Source organism: Pieris brassicae, chromosome 2 (assembly GCF_905147105.1).
Source record: "Pieris brassicae chromosome 2, ilPieBrab1.1, whole genome shotgun sequence".
Taxonomy (NCBI): domain Eukaryota; kingdom Metazoa; phylum Arthropoda; class Insecta; order Lepidoptera; family Pieridae; genus Pieris; species Pieris brassicae.
Genome location: NC_059666.1, coordinates 8,069,173 through 8,088,937, shown reverse-complemented (window position 1 = coordinate 8,088,937; position 19,765 = coordinate 8,069,173). Strand labels below are relative to the sequence as shown.

Here is a 19,765-nt window from a genome sequence, read left to right as displayed (position 1 = left end):
CTAATGTGTAATGTGTAATCGAACCCCATGTGGTCCATAAAATTAGAAAAGGTTACAGATAATAACAGTTTACGAGAATTCAAGGTAATTCTAAAATTTAAAAAAAAACGTATGAAATGAAAAAATAATATACCTTCACATTGACAGAAGACGCGTATCTCAAAGTCCGGACAAGTCTTCTCCCGTTCACTGCAGACAAGACCCTTCTCTAAGCTACATTCCACGTTTAAGCCAGTTTCCTTCGGGCTTTTGTGGTCACCCACAGTACGACATTCGATCTTTGTCATGTTGTCTCGCTTGCACATTGGTGTACCACTTACCTGTAAACATTATTTTGTTAAGCGATTTTTTTAAGATACAAAGACAGGCGTTTGGTTGCACCTCACTTAATGGAAGGTATGATACCTGGCTAAGTTGGTAAGCCACGCCTGCCTAAAATATGTCTTAATTACACTTCATGATAAGCACCATACTATAATTTTCTAGAAAAACAAACGCAGGGAGGAGGTTCATTCTTAAGCGAACAAGAAACAACGAAGCCAACGGATCCTGTGTGCTCTCGAATCGTCAACTAGATAAGGATGGAACCTAACCGTACGCCTGTATGTCCGGAGGAGAAAAGGTTCTGGTTCGAAGGACCAAAATATGTAGGACTAACAAGATACATTTAATTACACATGCATAGATTATTGAATTGATGACGAAATCGTATTGTTACTACGAGATTACTGAAGTACTTGTAATGAATAAAATAGACTAGATGTATGGAAATGCTAATTAATTTTATTAAAGGTAATTATTTAAATTAGAACAAAAGATTTAGTAAATGTTTCAACACTGGGAATAATACTTACAAATTCTTTAGGTAAAGGCAATGGCTCAACATCCTTAGATTCGCCAGTGGGACCGATCTCAGAAGGGCCACGATTAATCCATTCACTCCAACCATCGCTGCATCTGAAGGCTTCATCGTGAGGTGTTGTTTCTGGTGGCGATGTTGGTTCTGGGCTTGTCTGTAATTATTTCATTTATGGATCTGTATCATGTTTCAATCCTGGTTTTGATTGGGCAATAAATTGACAAGTTTTTTTCTAACCTCAAAGTTTTCAATAAATCGTGCTACGCATACGGGTAAGAAAAATATATATTTTTCTTCAGAAAAAATATAGAATTATAGTACTAATACTAGAACTTCATTATTATATATGCCAAACATATAAGGTCACTAAAGACATCTCGCACCTGGCCAAGTCTTAGTCAACCGTTTTCTTCATCATATTCTATGTACTGGCTCGAGAACATCTCTAAAGAGCATCTTTGGGAGCGCTGCCGGGAAACCCTGATAAGCCAACAGATCAAGCGACGCAAGTGTTTGTTCTGTTGATTTCTTGATTTCCACTTGGAAATGGATAGAATCACTCCTAAGAGACTTCGATTATATCTCCAAGCAGGCACTGGATTGGAAGTAGAAGCATGGCCGTCCCAAACAAAACCTGGCGTCGTACAAATGAGGCAAAAGGAACCGGAAAGATTTGGGGCGGATTTTTGGCCTATTAGACCTTACTAGTGGACCGAATTGTTGGTAAAAATGTCTTACCGCTTCAGTAGAACACGGCTGTCCAGTACAAACACGAACTTTCTTAGAACATCTACAAGTATGACAAGTGTCTTGTTCTATGACCTCTCCCTCCAATATCTCAGTGCCGTCGGGAAGGGTCATGCAAACTGGTTTACACTTTGACCGAGGAACACATTCCTTTAAGGTGCTATTGGAGTAAACTGTTCCCTCTGGACATGTTTTGTTTGCTTTGCAACCTGAAATTCATAGATATTTCAAATCATGAATAATGTTGTCATTTTTTCAGAGACAGAGTATTATACGACAGGGTTCAGACGGTAAATATATGTATCGTGTTATTAAAAAAAATACGATACGAATTGAAAATTATAAGTAAAATGTTAAAATTTGTATACCTTCAACGCAAGTTTCTTGTTCGCAAACTGCCTTAATTTCAGCGTAGTCAAGTGTGTTGTCACACGTCTCTGGTGGACACGCAGATATACATTCGTTGTAGTTGGAGCACTCTTCGTCACATTGCATAGCTAAACATTACACCAAAATGTCAAGAATGTTTAAATTAGAAGTTAGAAGTAACACAAACGGACGGAAATCAATTCTGGAAACAAATAGATTTGTCTTCCACTATAATTTTTTTTTAATAGAACATACAAAAAAAAATCCATACAAAGTTAGATATGTGATAAAAAATATATATTGATTCTTTGGAGGCGAAGAAACTTTTTTTAAACAAGCAAGCTTTTGTTAAATTTAGTAATTTAGTTTTATTTATTATCTCTAATAATAATAAAAAAAAATCAAACATTATTCATGACATATGAATTATTCAAGTACTGGAATATAGTTATTGGGAATGTTACTGCACTTTATTATATATTTACTTGATCAAAGAAAACTTCGTAAGTCCGAAGAATAAGGAAATGCTGTTAAAATAACTACTCACGACACAACTCCTGATGGCGCCATTTGACGTGCACGCCCCTAGCATTGCACGCGTGCGCGTACGTGGCGATGGCCGCGCACGCACACTCGCAATCTCCACCCGAGTCGCACGCGCACGCGTCCGCTTCACATCGCGATACGAACCCACTAACGGGTACCTCACTGTGGCACATTGTGAATGGATACTTCTTTAATACTCCACAAGTTGACGATGCCCATTCTTTGCGATGGGGTCGATCTTCGCAATGGTCCTACGGATTGAATTCAATATTTTATAGTAGGACATAATTTTAGTCATTCAAGTATTCTTCTAATTTTTTTGGATTTAATTTTTTTTATTCCAGTCCATCATTTTAAAAGACGATCTATTGAATTCACGTTGATCACAAGTTTTGTAGGAAATTTTATTTCTGAACATCAAAAATATGTTGAACGGTCAAATAATAGTATAGTTTATAAGAAAAAACGTGGAAACAAAATCATAGTACAATTTCTATTGATAAAATCGATAAAAATATTACGTACAGTAACTTCAACGGCTTTTGGACAAGTTGCTTTCAATTTCCAGGAATCAGCGAAGAGAAGTGGAGATGTTTCTGCAAGTCCACCGCCAGAGGGCGCCTGGAAGTCATCTCGAGTATCGCCATTGTAATTGCCACAGAGACCTTTCACCTGAAACATTAAAGGTAATTATTTTTGTCTTATAAATGTTTGAATTTGAATGAATACTAATAATAGTAAAAACACATTTGAGCTGACTGGATTGAAGATGTATTTAGACCTGAAGTCCTAAGTCTGCGACTTTCAAATCAGAGTTGAGGTCATCTATTGGAACCCTGAAATCGGACCTATGCAGAGTGTTTATCGCATATACTAGTCATTTTAACGCATATTGTATACTATAATTAATAAAACACGTGCATTCATCATTAACGTAACTTTTAAAATACTTTACAATAATTTACTTGAAGAATTTATAAATCTGTTAATTTTGTCCTGTTGTTTGAGTTGTGTTATGTTGATATTGCAGTGACATCTTATTAACAAAATACTTTACCCTATTACGCCACATAGAATCTAGTTTCACATAGGCACGGAGTCCGCGGTCCCATTGCACGCTCACACCTGCAGATGGTACGTCCAGGAACGTATACGCACCCGCTGTGCGAATTTTAATTCTGTAATATATAATAGACAATAAATGTTTGTGATTTTATTATAAATGTGTATCAAATGTACACCTAAACGAATATTGTGATTGTTTTTATTAAGAAAAAAGTTTAAAAAATCTTTTTAATTATAGATAAATATTGTTTCGTTCGACATTGGGTAAACTTGAAATGTATGTCATACACAATTTTTTAATGAAACACAAACCTCCTTAAGTTCTTGCCATCAGGTAGAGGCGTGTTCTTCGCTAGTGTGACGATTTCTTCAGATGCACCACCACTTCCAACTTTAAGCGTTAGTGCCTTGGAACATGTCGCTCCAGCTGTACCGCAAGGAACATTCTGTATAAAAAGAAACATTATGAAAGTTGCATTGTTTTTGTGACAATTATCAATGTTGTTGAAACGTTTGCATAACAATCAAATATACTGTATTTACAATATTTTTAACCTACATAGTAATAATAAAAATAATTAAAAATTAATAGAAATAAAATTAAAGTATTGCGATACTTAGTCGTTGAGCGAGGAAAGCACCAGCTCTGGGGTCACCGGTAACATCTACCAGGCGCCAACTCATATCTTTAATTAGCACCTGTCCACTTGAACCCCACGGCCCAAGAGTCTCTACTCCAAAGGTAACAAAATCGAAGTTGGAGGAAGGACTCTTATATTTAAGCCATTTGTTATTTTTCGGGAGGGGGGGGGCGTGTCCACAAGTAGCATCCCATACCAAAGCCCGTCCCATCTTCCAACGGATCAACGACATCCCATTCGGATGCTTGCGATCGTCTCTTTCGATGCCTGTTGCCTTCAAAATGGCTGGAACATTGACGGAGGCAAAAGAGCGGCGTATAATGTCGTGGCGAGAAACTTGAACTGCGTTCTTTTGGTAAAGGGCATGGTGTACAAGGCTACTTCAAAGCCTGTCTGTCGCGGTCTGTTATTGAAGTGTGGCCTAATATGTTTTGGAATTCAGATTTAAAATTTGATTTGTAATTTTAATATTAAGTTTATTTTGTCTTTTAGTACCTTCTAAGCCTACCAAAAAAGCAATATCATTAAATTCATCGTACTTAAATTTAAATTAATATTCAAATATAACTAATTTATTTATTAAAATACAAACACGAGTTTATAAGATTATCTCTCTCTCTTATTATGTCGCACTATGACAACAAAATCGCCTTGATATGAATTCGATTTTATTATAGCATAATTTAAATTATTATCAATAATCTTACATACATCCTGTAGATGCGAAATCGATCGAATTGATCCACTAATCAATTTGTGACAGAGTTCATTGGGATCGATCGCAAGACCTTAGTTATATGCGTTAATAACTTAGCCAAGGAAACAATAGCTGTGGAATGAGGCAATACTAATCTCGTGTAAAAATAGTTCACTCAAAATAGATCACACAAGTGTTGTAACGCAACGGTTTGACTCGATTTTAATCTGAGCCTTGGTTATTATATATAAATACAATTTTTATTTAGCAATCTGCATTAGAGCACATTAAGATAATCTCCAGAAACCGTTTGGATCTTCATTTATTCTTAATTGTTATATTGGTACTCGCGTAAATATTTTTCACAAGGTTTATTTAAATAAAATATAGATTTAAATGTAACTGCACGACAAAGAACGGTTCGTTGGCCGTTGTACACAGTCACTTCGTCTCAATATACCCTTAACATGAAGAAAGGCACACAATTGTCAGTCGTAAGGAAAAGGATATAATTAGAAAGGCAATATTGAGAGAGGTTAGACTGATAATATGGTAACTAATACTTTTCCCTAAAATAGCATACTCTCTAAGAAGTTTTAATTATTTAGGTCGTAACTAATCATTTAAAAGGCATATATTTAGGCAAATATTTAAACAAAATGCGTCTAGCATAACACAAGCGACAGTGAGAAAAAAAATTAATGTGACCATCGGCCGAGTAAAAATATTATCCTTCATCAAAATGTATAGAATAATAAATATAAAAAAAATCGAACCGTTATATAAATTGACTATAACGAAGCACACAAAAATTGTTTATACAAAACAAATATATATATATACAATGCGGAAAGTATTTACAGTTACAAAACTAATTAAAAACAATAGTTAAGCAAACAATGCTAAAACGCAAACTATATGAAACACTCATATTTTCACGTCATGAAATTTCGAACGTACATACATAATTTAAGACACGTACGCGCATTTATACGCAATGTATTATGTATTACTTTCAATGTATTGTAATCTTTCAATACATTTCTCAACGGGGGCGTAGCTCAGATGGTAGAGCGCTCGCTTAGCATGTGAGAGGTACCGGGATCGATACCCGGCGCCTCCAAATCTATATTTTGTTATTTCGTTTCGTGATTACTAAAGAAAAAGTAAAAAAAAATTTGATAAACATTTATCAAGAATATTATGAAATCTACCATTTTCTAATCATTAAATTATGAAAAATTATTGACGTCCGTGGTTAACATCAATATAGATATGAGAATTCCGAAAAGTATCGTAAAATTAAATTTGGTCTATACGACAAATAATATGTTGTTTTTGCTTAGTTATATAAATATATTATCGTATCAATAATCGCGATATCGCGGTCAGCTAGTATCAATTCATGTGTTAGCAAAATTATTAATAACGTTATAACTGCGATCTTAATGTAAATAGGTATTCAGATAAAGATAAATGAGAAACGGTCCATAAATCACAGTATAAAAACACTGGCGGTAAAAAAATCGGAAACATTTAATTATTTTAACCAAAAAAAATTAAAATGCGCCTGAAATAATATAATAAAAAAATATCTATTCGGAAAAAATATGTGCCTGCTTCATCATTTCAACTAAATTATTCTATCTGTTTCCTTTATTCACAGCGTTAACACGAGAAACAGTACTTTAGATAAAAGAATAAAATTGGGTGAGTATTCATCATACCTGGATTTCTACGCTGAAGCCATCTTGTCCGTCCAACACACCCTTAGCCAGTAGATACGTGCAAACGCCTTCAAAGTCAAATTCTGATCCATCAAATGTGATCATATGTGAGTCCCCCCAGGCCGTACAAACTCCTGAGCATTGCTGCTTGGTACACGCCCACTTTCCACTCTCACAGGTGCTGGAATAAATACCTCTTTAGTAATTGCATTTTAAATTATTTTAGTCTTCATGTAAATAATACTTTGATTTATTTTTTATGTAACAGGGGAGATCGTTTAAGAATTTATAGAAGGCCCTTCAATCGGCCATGAGGTATTTGATTGATACCGATTATTGAAGGTTGTCCTCTCAGACCAGACTGACCGGCCCAAAAGCCCCAGTGGCTAACGTCGACCAATTATATTTATATATCTTTAGCGGCTGAAATAACTTCATTAACTCATTGTGGGTGTTGCTATAGATTTATCGGAATAATATTTCGTTCTTGTAGGTAGACACGTAGGTGCCATAAAAATACCAAGGAAACGTTGCAGAAATAAATCTGTGGTATACACAATTGGGGAGGATACATTAAATATGTAGGTACGATAATATAGTCATAAACTACAAACAGTCGTTAAACCCTCATTTTAGACATTGTGTAAAAAATATCTTTATGAATGGCGACTAATTAATCAGTTATAAACCAGTCTGTTGACGCAAGTGAAAGGTGTTTTGCGAGTTTGCTGACTGTTGTAATTTAGTAAATTATATTGTCATATATATTTTTGGTGATATAAACACCGGGGGCGTAGCTCAGATGGTAGAGCGCTCGCTTAGCATGTGAGAGGTACCGGGATCGATACCCGGCGCCTCCAAACTTTTTAGAATAAGATTTTATTTAAATTTTTCTTATTTTTTTAATATTCGCACAGATTGCATTTATTATTATTGCCAGTTGAGTGAAAACTAGATTCCTTAAAAATAGTATGATATTTATAATAGCGCAGATATAGTTAATTTAACATCAATATTATGGATTAAAATACATACCAAGTGTTGCACTCCTCCTGCATTGTGTGCCCATCGGGGTAACTTCTACCACCGTGATGACATGGACAACTTTCTGGCAACACACACTTCTTCGATGTGCTCTCGAGTACATAACCTTTTTTGCACTGGCAACCTGGACGACATTCTTCTGTTGTTACCGATTGGGGTAGATGCATGTTCTGTAAATTACGTTGTATAAAAAAAATCATCGCCAATGAGAGATATCTTCCAAGCAAGTTGTTACTATTAATTATACAAATGTATACGACATATTTTATTACAATGCCGATTATTTACGCTGATAACACAATTTTGTCACATGAGGGATTAAACAAAGAACGATAAGCCCATGGCAGCGTTCAATTCTTCCAACTATAATGTAATCAAAATTATCCTGAAGATTATATCAAGCAAAGAACCATAAATAATAACTAAAACGATTAGTTTAGTGTAAAATGTTTAACACCAACTATATATGGCTAACCAATAAGAAACCCGTAACAAAATTCTAAGTCTTCTTGCCCCCGGAAGTTAATGCCTTTCTATTAAATAAATATTCTAAAATATTACTAGATTTTATTTATTTATTTACAACATGTTAAAAATATAGTCGAATATTCATCTGACATTGATTTAGGTTCATTTCTATTCGAAGCAAGACACGATTTGACGCTGTACCAGAGATCAAGATTCAAGATTATTAAGTGTTAGTCGAATCGAGCTCAATTGATTCAGAACTTGAATCTTTCGTTAGTAGGTGAACTGGTTCGAATTTTTATTGGTTTTCTATTATATTTATTTAACGCAGCTAAAAGAAGAAACTATATATATTTAATCAATGGATTAGACGTCAAGCGTTGTCGAGCTTTTTCAATAAATAGTATTGATAAACAGTACGTCAGTTATTATTATTCTACGATAAAAAAAAATGTAGTAGAAACGTTCTTTTAAAAAATATTAGATATTTAGAAAAGATTCAATTTGCGTTTGATCAAATTTTTTTTTCTATTTAAACATACAAGTTGTTTTGGAACTAAAAAAAAAGTGTGTGTACACGCGTTAGAAGTTATACTTCTTTTGCGTAACAAGATAAAAATCTTTCCAAAAATGTAATTCTACGTTTGTAGAAAAAATGTATAATAAAAAAAATTGTAAAATTTTGAGTATAGCTAACTTCAGGGTGTCGGTTTTTAGTGACAGTGTGTGCAAAAATTTACTCTACCATTTTTCCCTACCTCATCAAGTGTAACTTCAATAGACAAAATAATAATCGTCTATGGTAACGAAAATAACATACCTTGCACGTAAGTGGTTGTCCAACAAGGCAAGTGGTAAAGTCCATATTGTTTGCAGAGCTACAGTTATTGCGAAGGTCCTCAGCGGGCGGGTACGCTTGTATGTCCGCTGGTGTCGCTGGCACACATTCCCATTTCGCACCCACGCACGTGCTAGTTAATCAATTTTATCAATTATATAGCCTATTCTAACCAAAAGAGTGGCTTTATTCTGGAATCTCATTGGATGAATCTTGACATTGACGGAAATTTAGGGGATATTTCTTTACGAATCGGTTATTATTCAATTACAATGTTTTTAAAAACAGACAGCTCAATTGCAGTTTTTTTTAATGAGTCATATTTACCATAATTCACGCTCTCGTCTACCAGCGCGAACTTCTTTATACCCAGATTTGAACTCCATTCCCTTGTGGTAACACGGACACAGGCCAGTTGGTACACATTCGTTATTATTATCCAATACCTAAGGAATGAATATAGAAATGTTCATATACGGTACTAAAATAGCATAAAAAGTTACGTCCGAGAAATAAATTGAATAATGTTTTGATTTTAATAATGGTTTGTTCGCCCGTTAAATAATTGAAAAAAACTCAGTTTAGACAAATGAAAGACGGAAAAAAATATAATTAAATTGGAGCAATTTTTGTTTTAAGCGTATCAGTAAGGCTGATCACCTACTTGCCTATAAGTAACAACAAATTACCATGAAACAGATACAGAAATTTAAGGCCAAGACTAAGGGTGATATTGCTACTGGATTTTCAGTTCTTCTCTCCGGTTCCTTGAACCAGGAATATTTTAAATTAAATAATAACCTGAAATTTTCGTAATAATATTTGTTTGCCTATATAATACCTGTCCCGGTGGGCAAGCGCATCCCTCAACACAGCACGGCTTGCATTGTGACGTAGCCGAAAGCGCCAAATCAGAGCAAGTACGTAGACAACTATCTGCGCAAACTGTGTACTCTTGCCCACCCGTACATTGCAGTTCTATAAAAAAACCATAGACTCACTTATACCTGACAATTAACATCAATAAATTTGTTCCTCTTAACCACAGCGTAAATACAATTTGGTAGAAAGAGAGGAATATTTTTTATTTAATATTATAAATTATATTTATAAATATTTATAAATTATTTATTTACAGTGCAGCAGATACACAGTATAGTTATATGAAAGATTTTTCTGTAAAACAAACGCTTAAACATATTTTAAAGTACAGTGTTATATTTTTTTCAAGGAACTGATTGATTTTGTTAACGACATGTAGTTCGCTATAAAAGCATATTTATTTACACTTGTTTTGCATAATCATTAAAAAATATTAACAATAAAATTAAAAAAAATATATTGTGCAACGGCCGGCCTTATCCCTATCAACCTTAACTAAAGTAATACAAAGAATTGAGAAAACGTCCAACAAAAAATAATAATATTTTATATGAAAAAAATCAATGATTTCTTAATATTAATAACTTACCACACTCCTTAACATTATATCTCCACTGTACCATGACGCCGGCTTTAGCGCAAGCCATAGCATAGTCTCCCAATATGGGGCAAAGGCAGCGCGATACATCTCCGTCGCACGCGCACATATCGTACACGCACGCCTCGTAGTACGGCTCAACGTCCACGTACCAGTGGCACGCTGTTTAGACAAATTTCATTAAATATTTTTAGAGAACAATACTTTAAGGACGCTAAACAAACTTAAACATTAATAAATCTATCTGTTTATTTGCCTTAATGTCTTACAAAAAAAAAATTTCGTTATACGCGCCCACAATGGCAGGGACTTTTTTCTATTTTGAATATTTTATAAACTTTCTCACTATCGATGATTATATACGGGAAAAGTATAGAATCATCAATCATCATATACAAATTTAATAAGAGATTACGAAGAATATGTTTTAAATAAAAAATATATATATATTATATTTACTACATTTGAAATCTCCAACGACTTTGAGACTTCGGATACGCTGTCTATAAACCGCTTAAAACACATATACAAAACTCATAAGTCTGTAATAAACACATAATTACTGTTAATGAACTTACATTCAAAGAGCTTCGTCTTGAGCTTCGCACAATACTGTTCAGCGGCGGCCTTATTCTCAACATTAGCTTTACACGGATGCTCTGGCTCGACAATCGCAGTATCATCGCAGAACTCGCGAGTCTTCCATTTGTTTGCAAACGCTAGAGCCGTTTGTTCTATATCACCCTCGGGAGTGAGGAAATCGTCTTTCTGGTTCAGATTGAACGTTCCACATAGACCCTGAAACATGTCTTCATTTACACAGACATTCTCCAATTGTAAGACCAAAGAAATATAACTATTTTAAACATTCACTTACAGCTGTTTTATCACTAAATGCAGGAGGGACGTCGACAAATACTCTGGTATTGCCATCCCACCATAAGTCCACCTTGATCGGGAGTTGAACTGAAACAAGTAATAATTGCTTTAATAAATATCAACAACTCCAATATATCAATCAAATCAGTGGGAATCGGCACATAAAAGCATGTCTTTTGGCCCAACATAAGTGCTAATTAATAATAAAAAATTAATAAAGCGTGAAATAATTAGTGTCTATGATTGGTCAATAGAAATGACACGCGACTTGATGGATCATAATATGACGTCCGTTTCATCCATCACAACCGAACGAAACCTTTTACATTCTCACCCACAAGTTTCATGCTCTATAATCGAATCCCATTCTAAAAAAATGTTTAAAAGTATCATCTATATATATATATATATATATATAAAGCTATCTATAAAATACTTATTTGTTTAGTATAAACTATTATTCTCTATGCTTTTGGTATTTAAATAAGATTTGTATTTTTTATTTATGTTCAATAAAATATGATAAAAATTTTGTAAGAGGTCTCACTGATGATAAACAAAGATGAAGCAGCCCGTATCCTTATATCTCCGACTGTGACAGGAAGTGACGATATTTCCTTCCCATTGACCAGAATAAACCCGCCTTGTTTCATATGAATATTGGCTCCCTTATAAGCAAGGCTTACAGCTTTTGTACACGATGGCTTGCCTTCACCCTTGTATGGAGCTAGATTCATAGCCTAGAAATTAAAATAAATATTAAAGACATGGGTGATCTGTACTTTTAATAATATTGTTTCATTTTTATTTCTTCTGTGTTTATCGACGTGTCAACGTTTATGAACAATGCACAAAAAAATTAAGAAATAATGTAAACCCTGTTTTTCCGGCTATAGAGATTTAAAAAAATATATCTCATTTACATATTAAAAAAAATACAAAAACATGTGACGGTGGAACATAAATAGGTCAGAATTTGTTCGTCCACCGAGGCGTCGACATTCATTACAATAATGTTATAATTATTGCTTTATAATGTGTGACGGTGATAGGTACAAAGTAGCCAGTAGAAACCTGTTAGAATTGACGCCCGAGCCAAGTGTCGAGGTACAGGTGTCTTTATAGTTGACTTTATGTTTGTACAAATAGGTAAATATAAAATAAGAGAAACAAATAAAGAAAATGATTTCTTCTTTTTTATAGTAAGTAGTTTGTAAGAATTGATTAGAATTTTTTGATTTTAAAAAATCTTATAATCTCTATTATAATATGAACCGAATAAAAAAAAATCGTAAAAACATTACCTCAGTAATAGACCCTAGACAGGCGACATTTTCAACTTCAATGGTCAAATTGTCAGATTTGAGCAGGGTATAGGTGCAATGGCCCATGAAGTCGTATCTGAGTCCGTCAAACGTTGTGTAATGGGGATCTCCAACGGCACCGCAACGTGCACCACACGGAGTTTGCGTGCAAATCCATTCACCTGCTTGGCACGTACTTGAAGGAGAAGAATAAAAATATTCGTGTAAAATAAGGCATTATTTAATTAGAACCATTTCTTGAGTAAGTAAAATTAATATTTTTTTAAATAATAATTATTAAGTGACAAGTGACATTGCGTCGTCTATTGCACGCCATATTAAGCCATGGTATGGTTTTTTTATTTCACAAGCGAGATTGTCATGCTTAGTGACTTCCAAAGCAATTTGCATCTAAAATCCCTGACTTTGAGTGAAACATCATAATTATGTAAAGAAAAATTATTAACAATATATTTATTATATTCTTAAAGTTATTTATTTTTAAATAAGGTATAACCTTGTTAAACATTATTAGCTTCTCTATTTAATATCATATTAGTTAATTATAATAATACTATAATACTGGAACTGTTCCGATGTTCTTTGCCCATAAATAATTACTAGAGCATAGACAACCATCCAAAAATACTTACCAAGTATTACAGCTCTTAGGAACTACGGCTCCCGGTGGGAAGATCTGTTTCCTAGCTCTACAGGGGCACTCGCTCTTTTGCACACACTTTCCTCCTTCCAGAAGTAAACCTTCAGGACAGAAGCAGCCTTCCACGCACGAAGAATCGTTCAGGGGCGCAGCGTATGGGAAAGCACAGCTGGGTTGGGTATCAGGTCCACATGAACGGTAGATTTTACCAGCGGGGCATTGCATTGCTATAATAAAATGGAAATGTCATTATTTTTGGATTGCTTTTACGCTATGGTTCATAGACTAGGTAGGTGCGTACTACTACTAGCACTGTGGTAAGTGTGAAATGTCAAATGATCATTCGATTTGTAAAGAAAGAAATAGTGCCATAATAAAATAATGTATATAAACGTAACTATTTTTTTAAATTTAATTTGAATTCTTAAAACTTTTATGTATAAGACTGATAAGACTTACGACAAGTCTCGGAGTCCCTCCAGGCCCGCATCTCCTCAACTCCGTGTCTAAAGCATTCCTTAGCATATACTGCCACTGTTCGGCATGCGCATTCTTCTGCACCTGAAGTTAATTATTTATAATTCAAGAACAATACAGTACTTAGACTATTACTAAAAATTACCATATTTTTTATGGCAATAGTTATTTAACTTTATGCCAGTTTTAAGTAAAAGGTAGGAAGAATACGCGCGATAAAAAATAAACAAAGACATCAAAAGCAAACAAAGGGATAACCTAGTTAAAAACAAAATATGGACATAAACATATTAAACCTTAATATTATTTTGATTATGAAAAAAAACTAATACAATAAAGGATAAAGCAATGGCAGGACAGTTTAGTCGGAAACTGAACATGTAAGTAATTGTAAAGAATTTAGAAGAAAAATGCGGTCATATCATAACCCATATTTCATGTGTTATGAAATGTACATAGAATAAACCTTACAGATAAGTTAGCGTTACATTTCCTACGTCACGAAAGAATATAGACAAGTTTAGCGTCACATTTCTTATGTCACGATGTTTCGTCGTCACATCAGTGAACAGCAATAAACTATAGTTTAGATTTTTCGATTTTGAAAAACAATATAGCCAGACGTAGTCAGTCTGTTCTTACATTGCATTTAATTGCTATGCAATTAACATTTCATTATTTTGCTTATATTCTATTGTTGTATGCTAGTAGTAAATAGAGAGTCAAAATAAAATCTTCTATTATTTAAAGCAAATGTTGATGGCTACATTTAATATAGTAAGAAGTAATAAACTTAGTATATATTTTTGCTATATATATTAACTCCTTAACACTCCGACTTTCAACTAATTTTCATTTATACGCTGACGATCTTCAAATCTACGTACAATCAAGTCTCGATGATCTCCCGCAAGCCATACAATCTACTAACAATGAGCTGGCAAAGATAGTTGACTGGAGTAAAAATTTTGGTCTTCTAATCAATCCCAAAAAGAGTAAGGTATTAATTATTGGCAGCCCCTATTTCACGACGAGAATTGATTGGGCCAGGATACCCCCTATCCATATCGATGGTGTAATTTTAAATTTTAGCCGTACAGTAAAAAATTTGGGGGTTTTATTTGATCACAATTTATCCTGGGAGCAGCATGTTAAAGAAGTTAGCCGAAAATTATACGGTGCCTCTAGTATCCTTCGACGTCTTAGTAACTTTCTTCCCTTTAGTACCAAAACCTCACTGGCGCAATCTCTCCTCCTGCCTTTACTGGACTACGCCGATTCCTGCTCCTCCGATCTTAACGAGGAATTGCTAAATAGACTGGATCGTCTCCAAAATTTCTGTATCAGATTTATATTCGGTCTAAGAAAGTACGATCATATCTCTGCGTTCCGTAAGCGGCTAGGCTGGTTGCCAATTCGTCAGCGACGTGATGCTCATGTTCTTCATCTCCTATATTCCATCCTGTTCAACCCTAAAACTCCTTCCTATCTCAAAAATGATTTCAATTTTTTGGGAGCCCATAACTATCATAGCTTACGCTCTTCCGAAAACTATACCCTTGAAATCCCATCTCATAACTCCTCCTTTCTTGGCGATTCCTTTAAGGTCTCTGCAGTTAGGCTATGGAATTCACTTCCCGTCCCTATTCGCTTAGCTCCTTCTCTATCTTCCTTTAAATTTCTTCTGTACAAACATTACCTGTCCACATCGTATCCCTAACTTTCTTACTAACTACTAACTGACGTGAGACTTATCTTAAATTATCGTGATTTATGTGTCTTTTTACTCTTTAATGTATCTTTAATATTTTATTCCTGTTTAGTTTTTGTTTTAATAACTGTGTATTACATGTATTTTGCACTACTTGCCTATCTTATTTAATACATTTATTTTTTCTTTACTCACAGTGGTTGCCTGGAAGAGATCGCTCGTAAGCGATAAGGCCGCCAGTTGCCCTCCTTTTGATTTAATTATGTTAATTTTTATTTTTATTTTGTAGTGTAACGAAGTGTAAATAAATAAATAAATATATCCCAGAAATTATCATATAAATGGTTTTACTTTTATTACTAATTATAAAACGAGTAATAGATTTTTTTTACCGGTAACGCACTCGCGAGCCCTCTGGTTGAGAGTGTTATATATCACTAAAGATAAGGTGAGTCCGATGCCCGTTTGAAACCCGTTTGTTATATTAAAAAAAACTTACTTAAGCTTTCAGTACAGGCGCAGTAGTCCCACTGGCATGCTTCTAGCAGCTGACTTACATCCATTACCTAGACGAAGAGTTTCATCAATATAGCAATATCCTAGCCTTGCCTACCTATTGCTATAGGTTTTCCGAAGGCTAGAGATACTTCGACTGTTTTAAATTAATAAAATAAAAACTATAATGTGTAACATTTGGGAACACTTACAAATTAATATTTATATATAAATATTAGATGAAGTACACCTGCTTTGTTGTTTGTCTATTCCCAATGTAAAACAATTATTTTATTGTTTCAACAGGAAACGAACCTATTTAAAAAGTTACGGGTTATGTAGCATATGAGTTTAAGACAATCCATTATTAATATAATTTGTTTAACAAAAAATATCCAACACTTTCCAAAATGTAATAAACATAAATTTTAATGATAACATTTTATTGCCTTTTAAAAGAACCTAATCCAAACTTTTCACCAAAAGTCAACACTACCTTAGAGCATTTCCTAAACTTGTCTTTGCTGAAGATACTCGCGCAGAACTGTACCGCCTTCTTGACGGCTACGTCCGTCTCCTCTATACACGCGCTCATTTCCTTTGTTGCACCGTCACATATATCTAAAAAGGGCAAAATATTTATACACTGTAGACATTAAAAAACCAAAAGAACACATATATTATGCGCATATTAAAGGGACGAGAAGTTCACAAGCTAATATAACCTCATACATTATGCTACGGATTGTTGCGCGTGCGCATTTTATAAGTTTCTCGTTTTCTATTTAAATTATTGTACATATTTTATTACCAGCACATTACAATAGTTTTTGTTGTCCTAATTAAATTATATAATTTTGTATACGTAATTACGCAACTAATTAAATAAATGATCTTATTTTTCAACAAATTACTGGACACTGTAAAATTTTACGTATGTTGTTTAATAAAAATTAAAACCCGAAAAAATTATCTTTTATAGAATGCAAACAATTTTATTTCTATTAATTGGAATAATTGGAGGGAGCTCTGAAAATTTGACGTTTCGGAGTGTGAGTGAGATGACAGAATTTAAGTCATCCATCTAGACATAGGGATCATTTGAGCGCGCGTAAGTAATATGACGGCCAACCTCCAGTAATGGAGAGGCACTAAAAGAAGAAGAAGTTATATGATACCTTATATTTATTTTAAAAAAAAATGTATTTAGTAAAATGAATAAAAACTTATATGATCAAGGTTTTAAGCTCAAAACAAATTTCGGGAATCGAACTCAGCACCACGTTATGTTTTGTTATACTTGCTAGTTTAAATTTGCAAGACATACCACCAATTTTATTGAGCTGCCAGGAAGCGATCATAACGGATTTAGTTTTAGCGATGTGTCCTTCTTTTGTTGTCATGTCATTCTCGGGATTGCTGTCCAGCGTGCCACACAGACCTTCTGTCTTATTCCAAAGGGATACTGTCCCTTCTACTATTATCAAATTCTGGAATAAGAACAAATGATTAACACCTCTGTTGGTATGAACATTTTGGGCATATCATTTATTTGCAGCAAAAATAATATGTACTTCGAATAAGTTTTACACTACCAACAATTTAATTTATTTTAATAGGAGGGCAAACGAGCCTACGGGTTGCTAAAAAGGTCAGTCACCGCAGCCCATAGACACCCAGTGAGTGGGTTGCCGGCCTTTGAGGGAGGAGTATGCTCATTTATTAAACAGTTAAAGGTTCTTCGCTACTACAAATAATATAAGAATGACCAATTTTAATACGACTAATAATGTAAAATGTAAAACTCCTTTAAAGACAAATTTGCGCGCCATTGTATGTGGCAGAGTATGCGAAATTACTATTGTACCATCTTTTTGTACCATATTCTTGCAATAAATTATTATTATTATTATCACGCTTAATATGTCTTGTGAAGCGGACCGTAGAATTTATATTGCCTATATTGACAATTAAAAGTTCATAAATTCCTCAGGTTTTCCAAACCTATCGTAAACAAAATCCATTACTGGTATTGCTAAAATAAAAAAAAAATAAAAAAAATGTGGAAATATAATATGAATTATTTTAAATGTATGTTAAGTTGGAATCGAATTTGAACTTTTCATATAAATCTATTGGAATAGTGAAACGATATTAAGCGAGTAGCCGGTTTACTCTGTAACCAATAGCATTCGGATATGAAAAGATCCACGGAAATCCTATGTATTTGAATGTATTACAATCGATGGATACTGTATGACTTACTTCCAATTAAATAATTGAAAATTAAATTTGCAGAGGAGCACTGCTGGTGCTCTTCTTTCTGAGTTTCATATCTTCAAAAATATTGTAACGATTACATATATAATTAAAAACGTCTTACGTTGAGATCCCACTTGATAGTCACTCCTAGCAAGTCCAGGTTTACAATGATCAAGTCCGTCGGCATATCCACTCTTATTCCGGGCAGAGAGGCAGGAATAGGAATCAGACGTTTTGTATTACGGAAAATCACTGCGTTATCCTCTAAAACATTAAAGCATCTTTTTGAAAAATGTCTATAATCTAAATCATAAAGACAACAGAACTTTAATCTGGCTTGGTTCCGTTGAAGAATTACTCTATAGTGGACTGCAATGATTTGATTTAATTTTACAAGGCTGGGTTTGCACCTAACACTGTATGTGTGCTGTGCACGGCTGTTTTATTTAACGAGTCCAAATACCGGAAGATACCAGTCATCATGTCTCAGTTCAACTAACACTAAGAAAAAAAAGAAAGTTAAGTAAAAATTCTCAGTTTTTGAATGATAAGATAACGACTCTCCAACATTTACGAAGAAACTATCAAAGAAAGACCTAAAAAACTTGAATACGAGATCAAACTTGCTAGGTTCACAATCAAATCTTTGTGTTGCTTAAACTAGAAATAGGTAAATAGCAATTGTAGTTCTGGTTTAGAGTTTATTTATTAACACTTCGTTACATTAAAATATAAAAATTGAACATAATTAAATGAAAAGGAGGGCAACTGGCGGCCTTATCGCTTTCGAGCGATCTCTTCTAGGCAACCACTGTGAGTAAAGATTTTTTTTATTAAATTACATAAAATAGGCAAGTTAACCTACACTAGATCAAGAATTTTACAGAATTTCTGGTAAAATCAATTTATAATTAATATATAACTGACCTCCAATACTAAGCGCGTACATCTTATCCTCTAAATATATTGTGATCTCAGAGGGGCAATATCCACTTCTCTTGCACTCCGGTTGTCGGATAGCTACGGTGTACTTGTGGTCTAAAGAATCGCGTACTAGGATGTGTTGGCAGGGAGATTCGAAGCTAAAAATGTTGGAATTTATTTACATATCGCAGTAATATATCAATTGGTACTGTGGGCGCATTTTGATGTTGTTTTGTGAATGATTCATTTAATTTCATTAATTTATAGCGATTCACGATTTTTGAAAACGTGCCGAAATGTCGAGCTAATATTAAAAAAAACATGATTATATCCGTTATAAGAAATATAATTTAAAAGCACAATGAGAATTTTCGACATTTAAAAATTATAATCAATTAAACACTTTTCCGACAACACACAACTAGCGTTTTCTAGTAGTATGATTCTCTATGGGCGGGTATCACTTAACTTAAGGTAAGCTTATGTATAATGTTAAATACATTATTTATCTAAAATAGTAGTTCAGGTATCACAAAATCAAATAGCAAAGAAATAATGTCTTATGTAGTAT

The 19,765-nt window shown here is 33.9% G+C and overlaps 1 protein-coding gene and 2 non-coding genes across 3 annotated transcripts in view; 2 read left to right on the top strand and 1 right to left on the bottom strand.

Annotated features, from left to right (window-relative positions):
• The window catches only part of LOC123718797 (hemocytin), a 56,763-nt gene that overhangs the window by 29,539 nt on the left and 7,459 nt on the right, over window positions 1-19,765 (bottom strand). Inside the window, exons 9-33 of the mRNA XM_045675653.1 lie at window positions 19,198-19,352; window positions 18,392-18,534; window positions 17,336-17,498; window positions 16,505-16,629; window positions 16,013-16,079; window positions 13,785-13,886; window positions 13,318-13,552; window positions 12,665-12,860; window positions 11,908-12,100; window positions 11,359-11,447; window positions 11,060-11,279; window positions 10,473-10,643; window positions 9,843-9,979; window positions 9,329-9,447; window positions 8,984-9,134; window positions 7,687-7,865; window positions 6,652-6,832; window positions 3,899-4,032; window positions 3,579-3,699; window positions 3,047-3,193; window positions 2,523-2,772; window positions 1,975-2,103; window positions 1,598-1,815; window positions 855-1,013; window positions 134-320 (exon numbers count right to left, since the gene is read on the bottom strand). Of these exons, the coding sequence (XP_045531609.1) occupies window positions 134-320; window positions 855-1,013; window positions 1,598-1,815; window positions 1,975-2,103; window positions 2,523-2,772; window positions 3,047-3,193; window positions 3,579-3,699; window positions 3,899-4,032; window positions 6,652-6,832; window positions 7,687-7,865; window positions 8,984-9,134; window positions 9,329-9,447; window positions 9,843-9,979; window positions 10,473-10,643; window positions 11,060-11,279; window positions 11,359-11,447; window positions 11,908-12,100; window positions 12,665-12,860; window positions 13,318-13,552; window positions 13,785-13,886; window positions 16,013-16,079; window positions 16,505-16,629; window positions 17,336-17,498; window positions 18,392-18,534; window positions 19,198-19,352 (3,971 nt within the window). The remainder of the gene's footprint in view (window positions 1-133; window positions 321-854; window positions 1,014-1,597; window positions 1,816-1,974; window positions 2,104-2,522; window positions 2,773-3,046; window positions 3,194-3,578; window positions 3,700-3,898; window positions 4,033-6,651; window positions 6,833-7,686; window positions 7,866-8,983; window positions 9,135-9,328; window positions 9,448-9,842; window positions 9,980-10,472; window positions 10,644-11,059; window positions 11,280-11,358; window positions 11,448-11,907; window positions 12,101-12,664; window positions 12,861-13,317; window positions 13,553-13,784; window positions 13,887-16,012; window positions 16,080-16,504; window positions 16,630-17,335; window positions 17,499-18,391; window positions 18,535-19,197; window positions 19,353-19,765) is intronic.
• Window positions 5,975-6,047, top strand: Trnaa-agc. The gene has a single exon. It is a non-coding gene; the product is annotated as a tRNA-Ala (tRNA).
• Trnaa-agc lies at window positions 7,439-7,511 on the top strand. Its single transcript has one exon. It is a non-coding gene; the product is annotated as a tRNA-Ala (tRNA).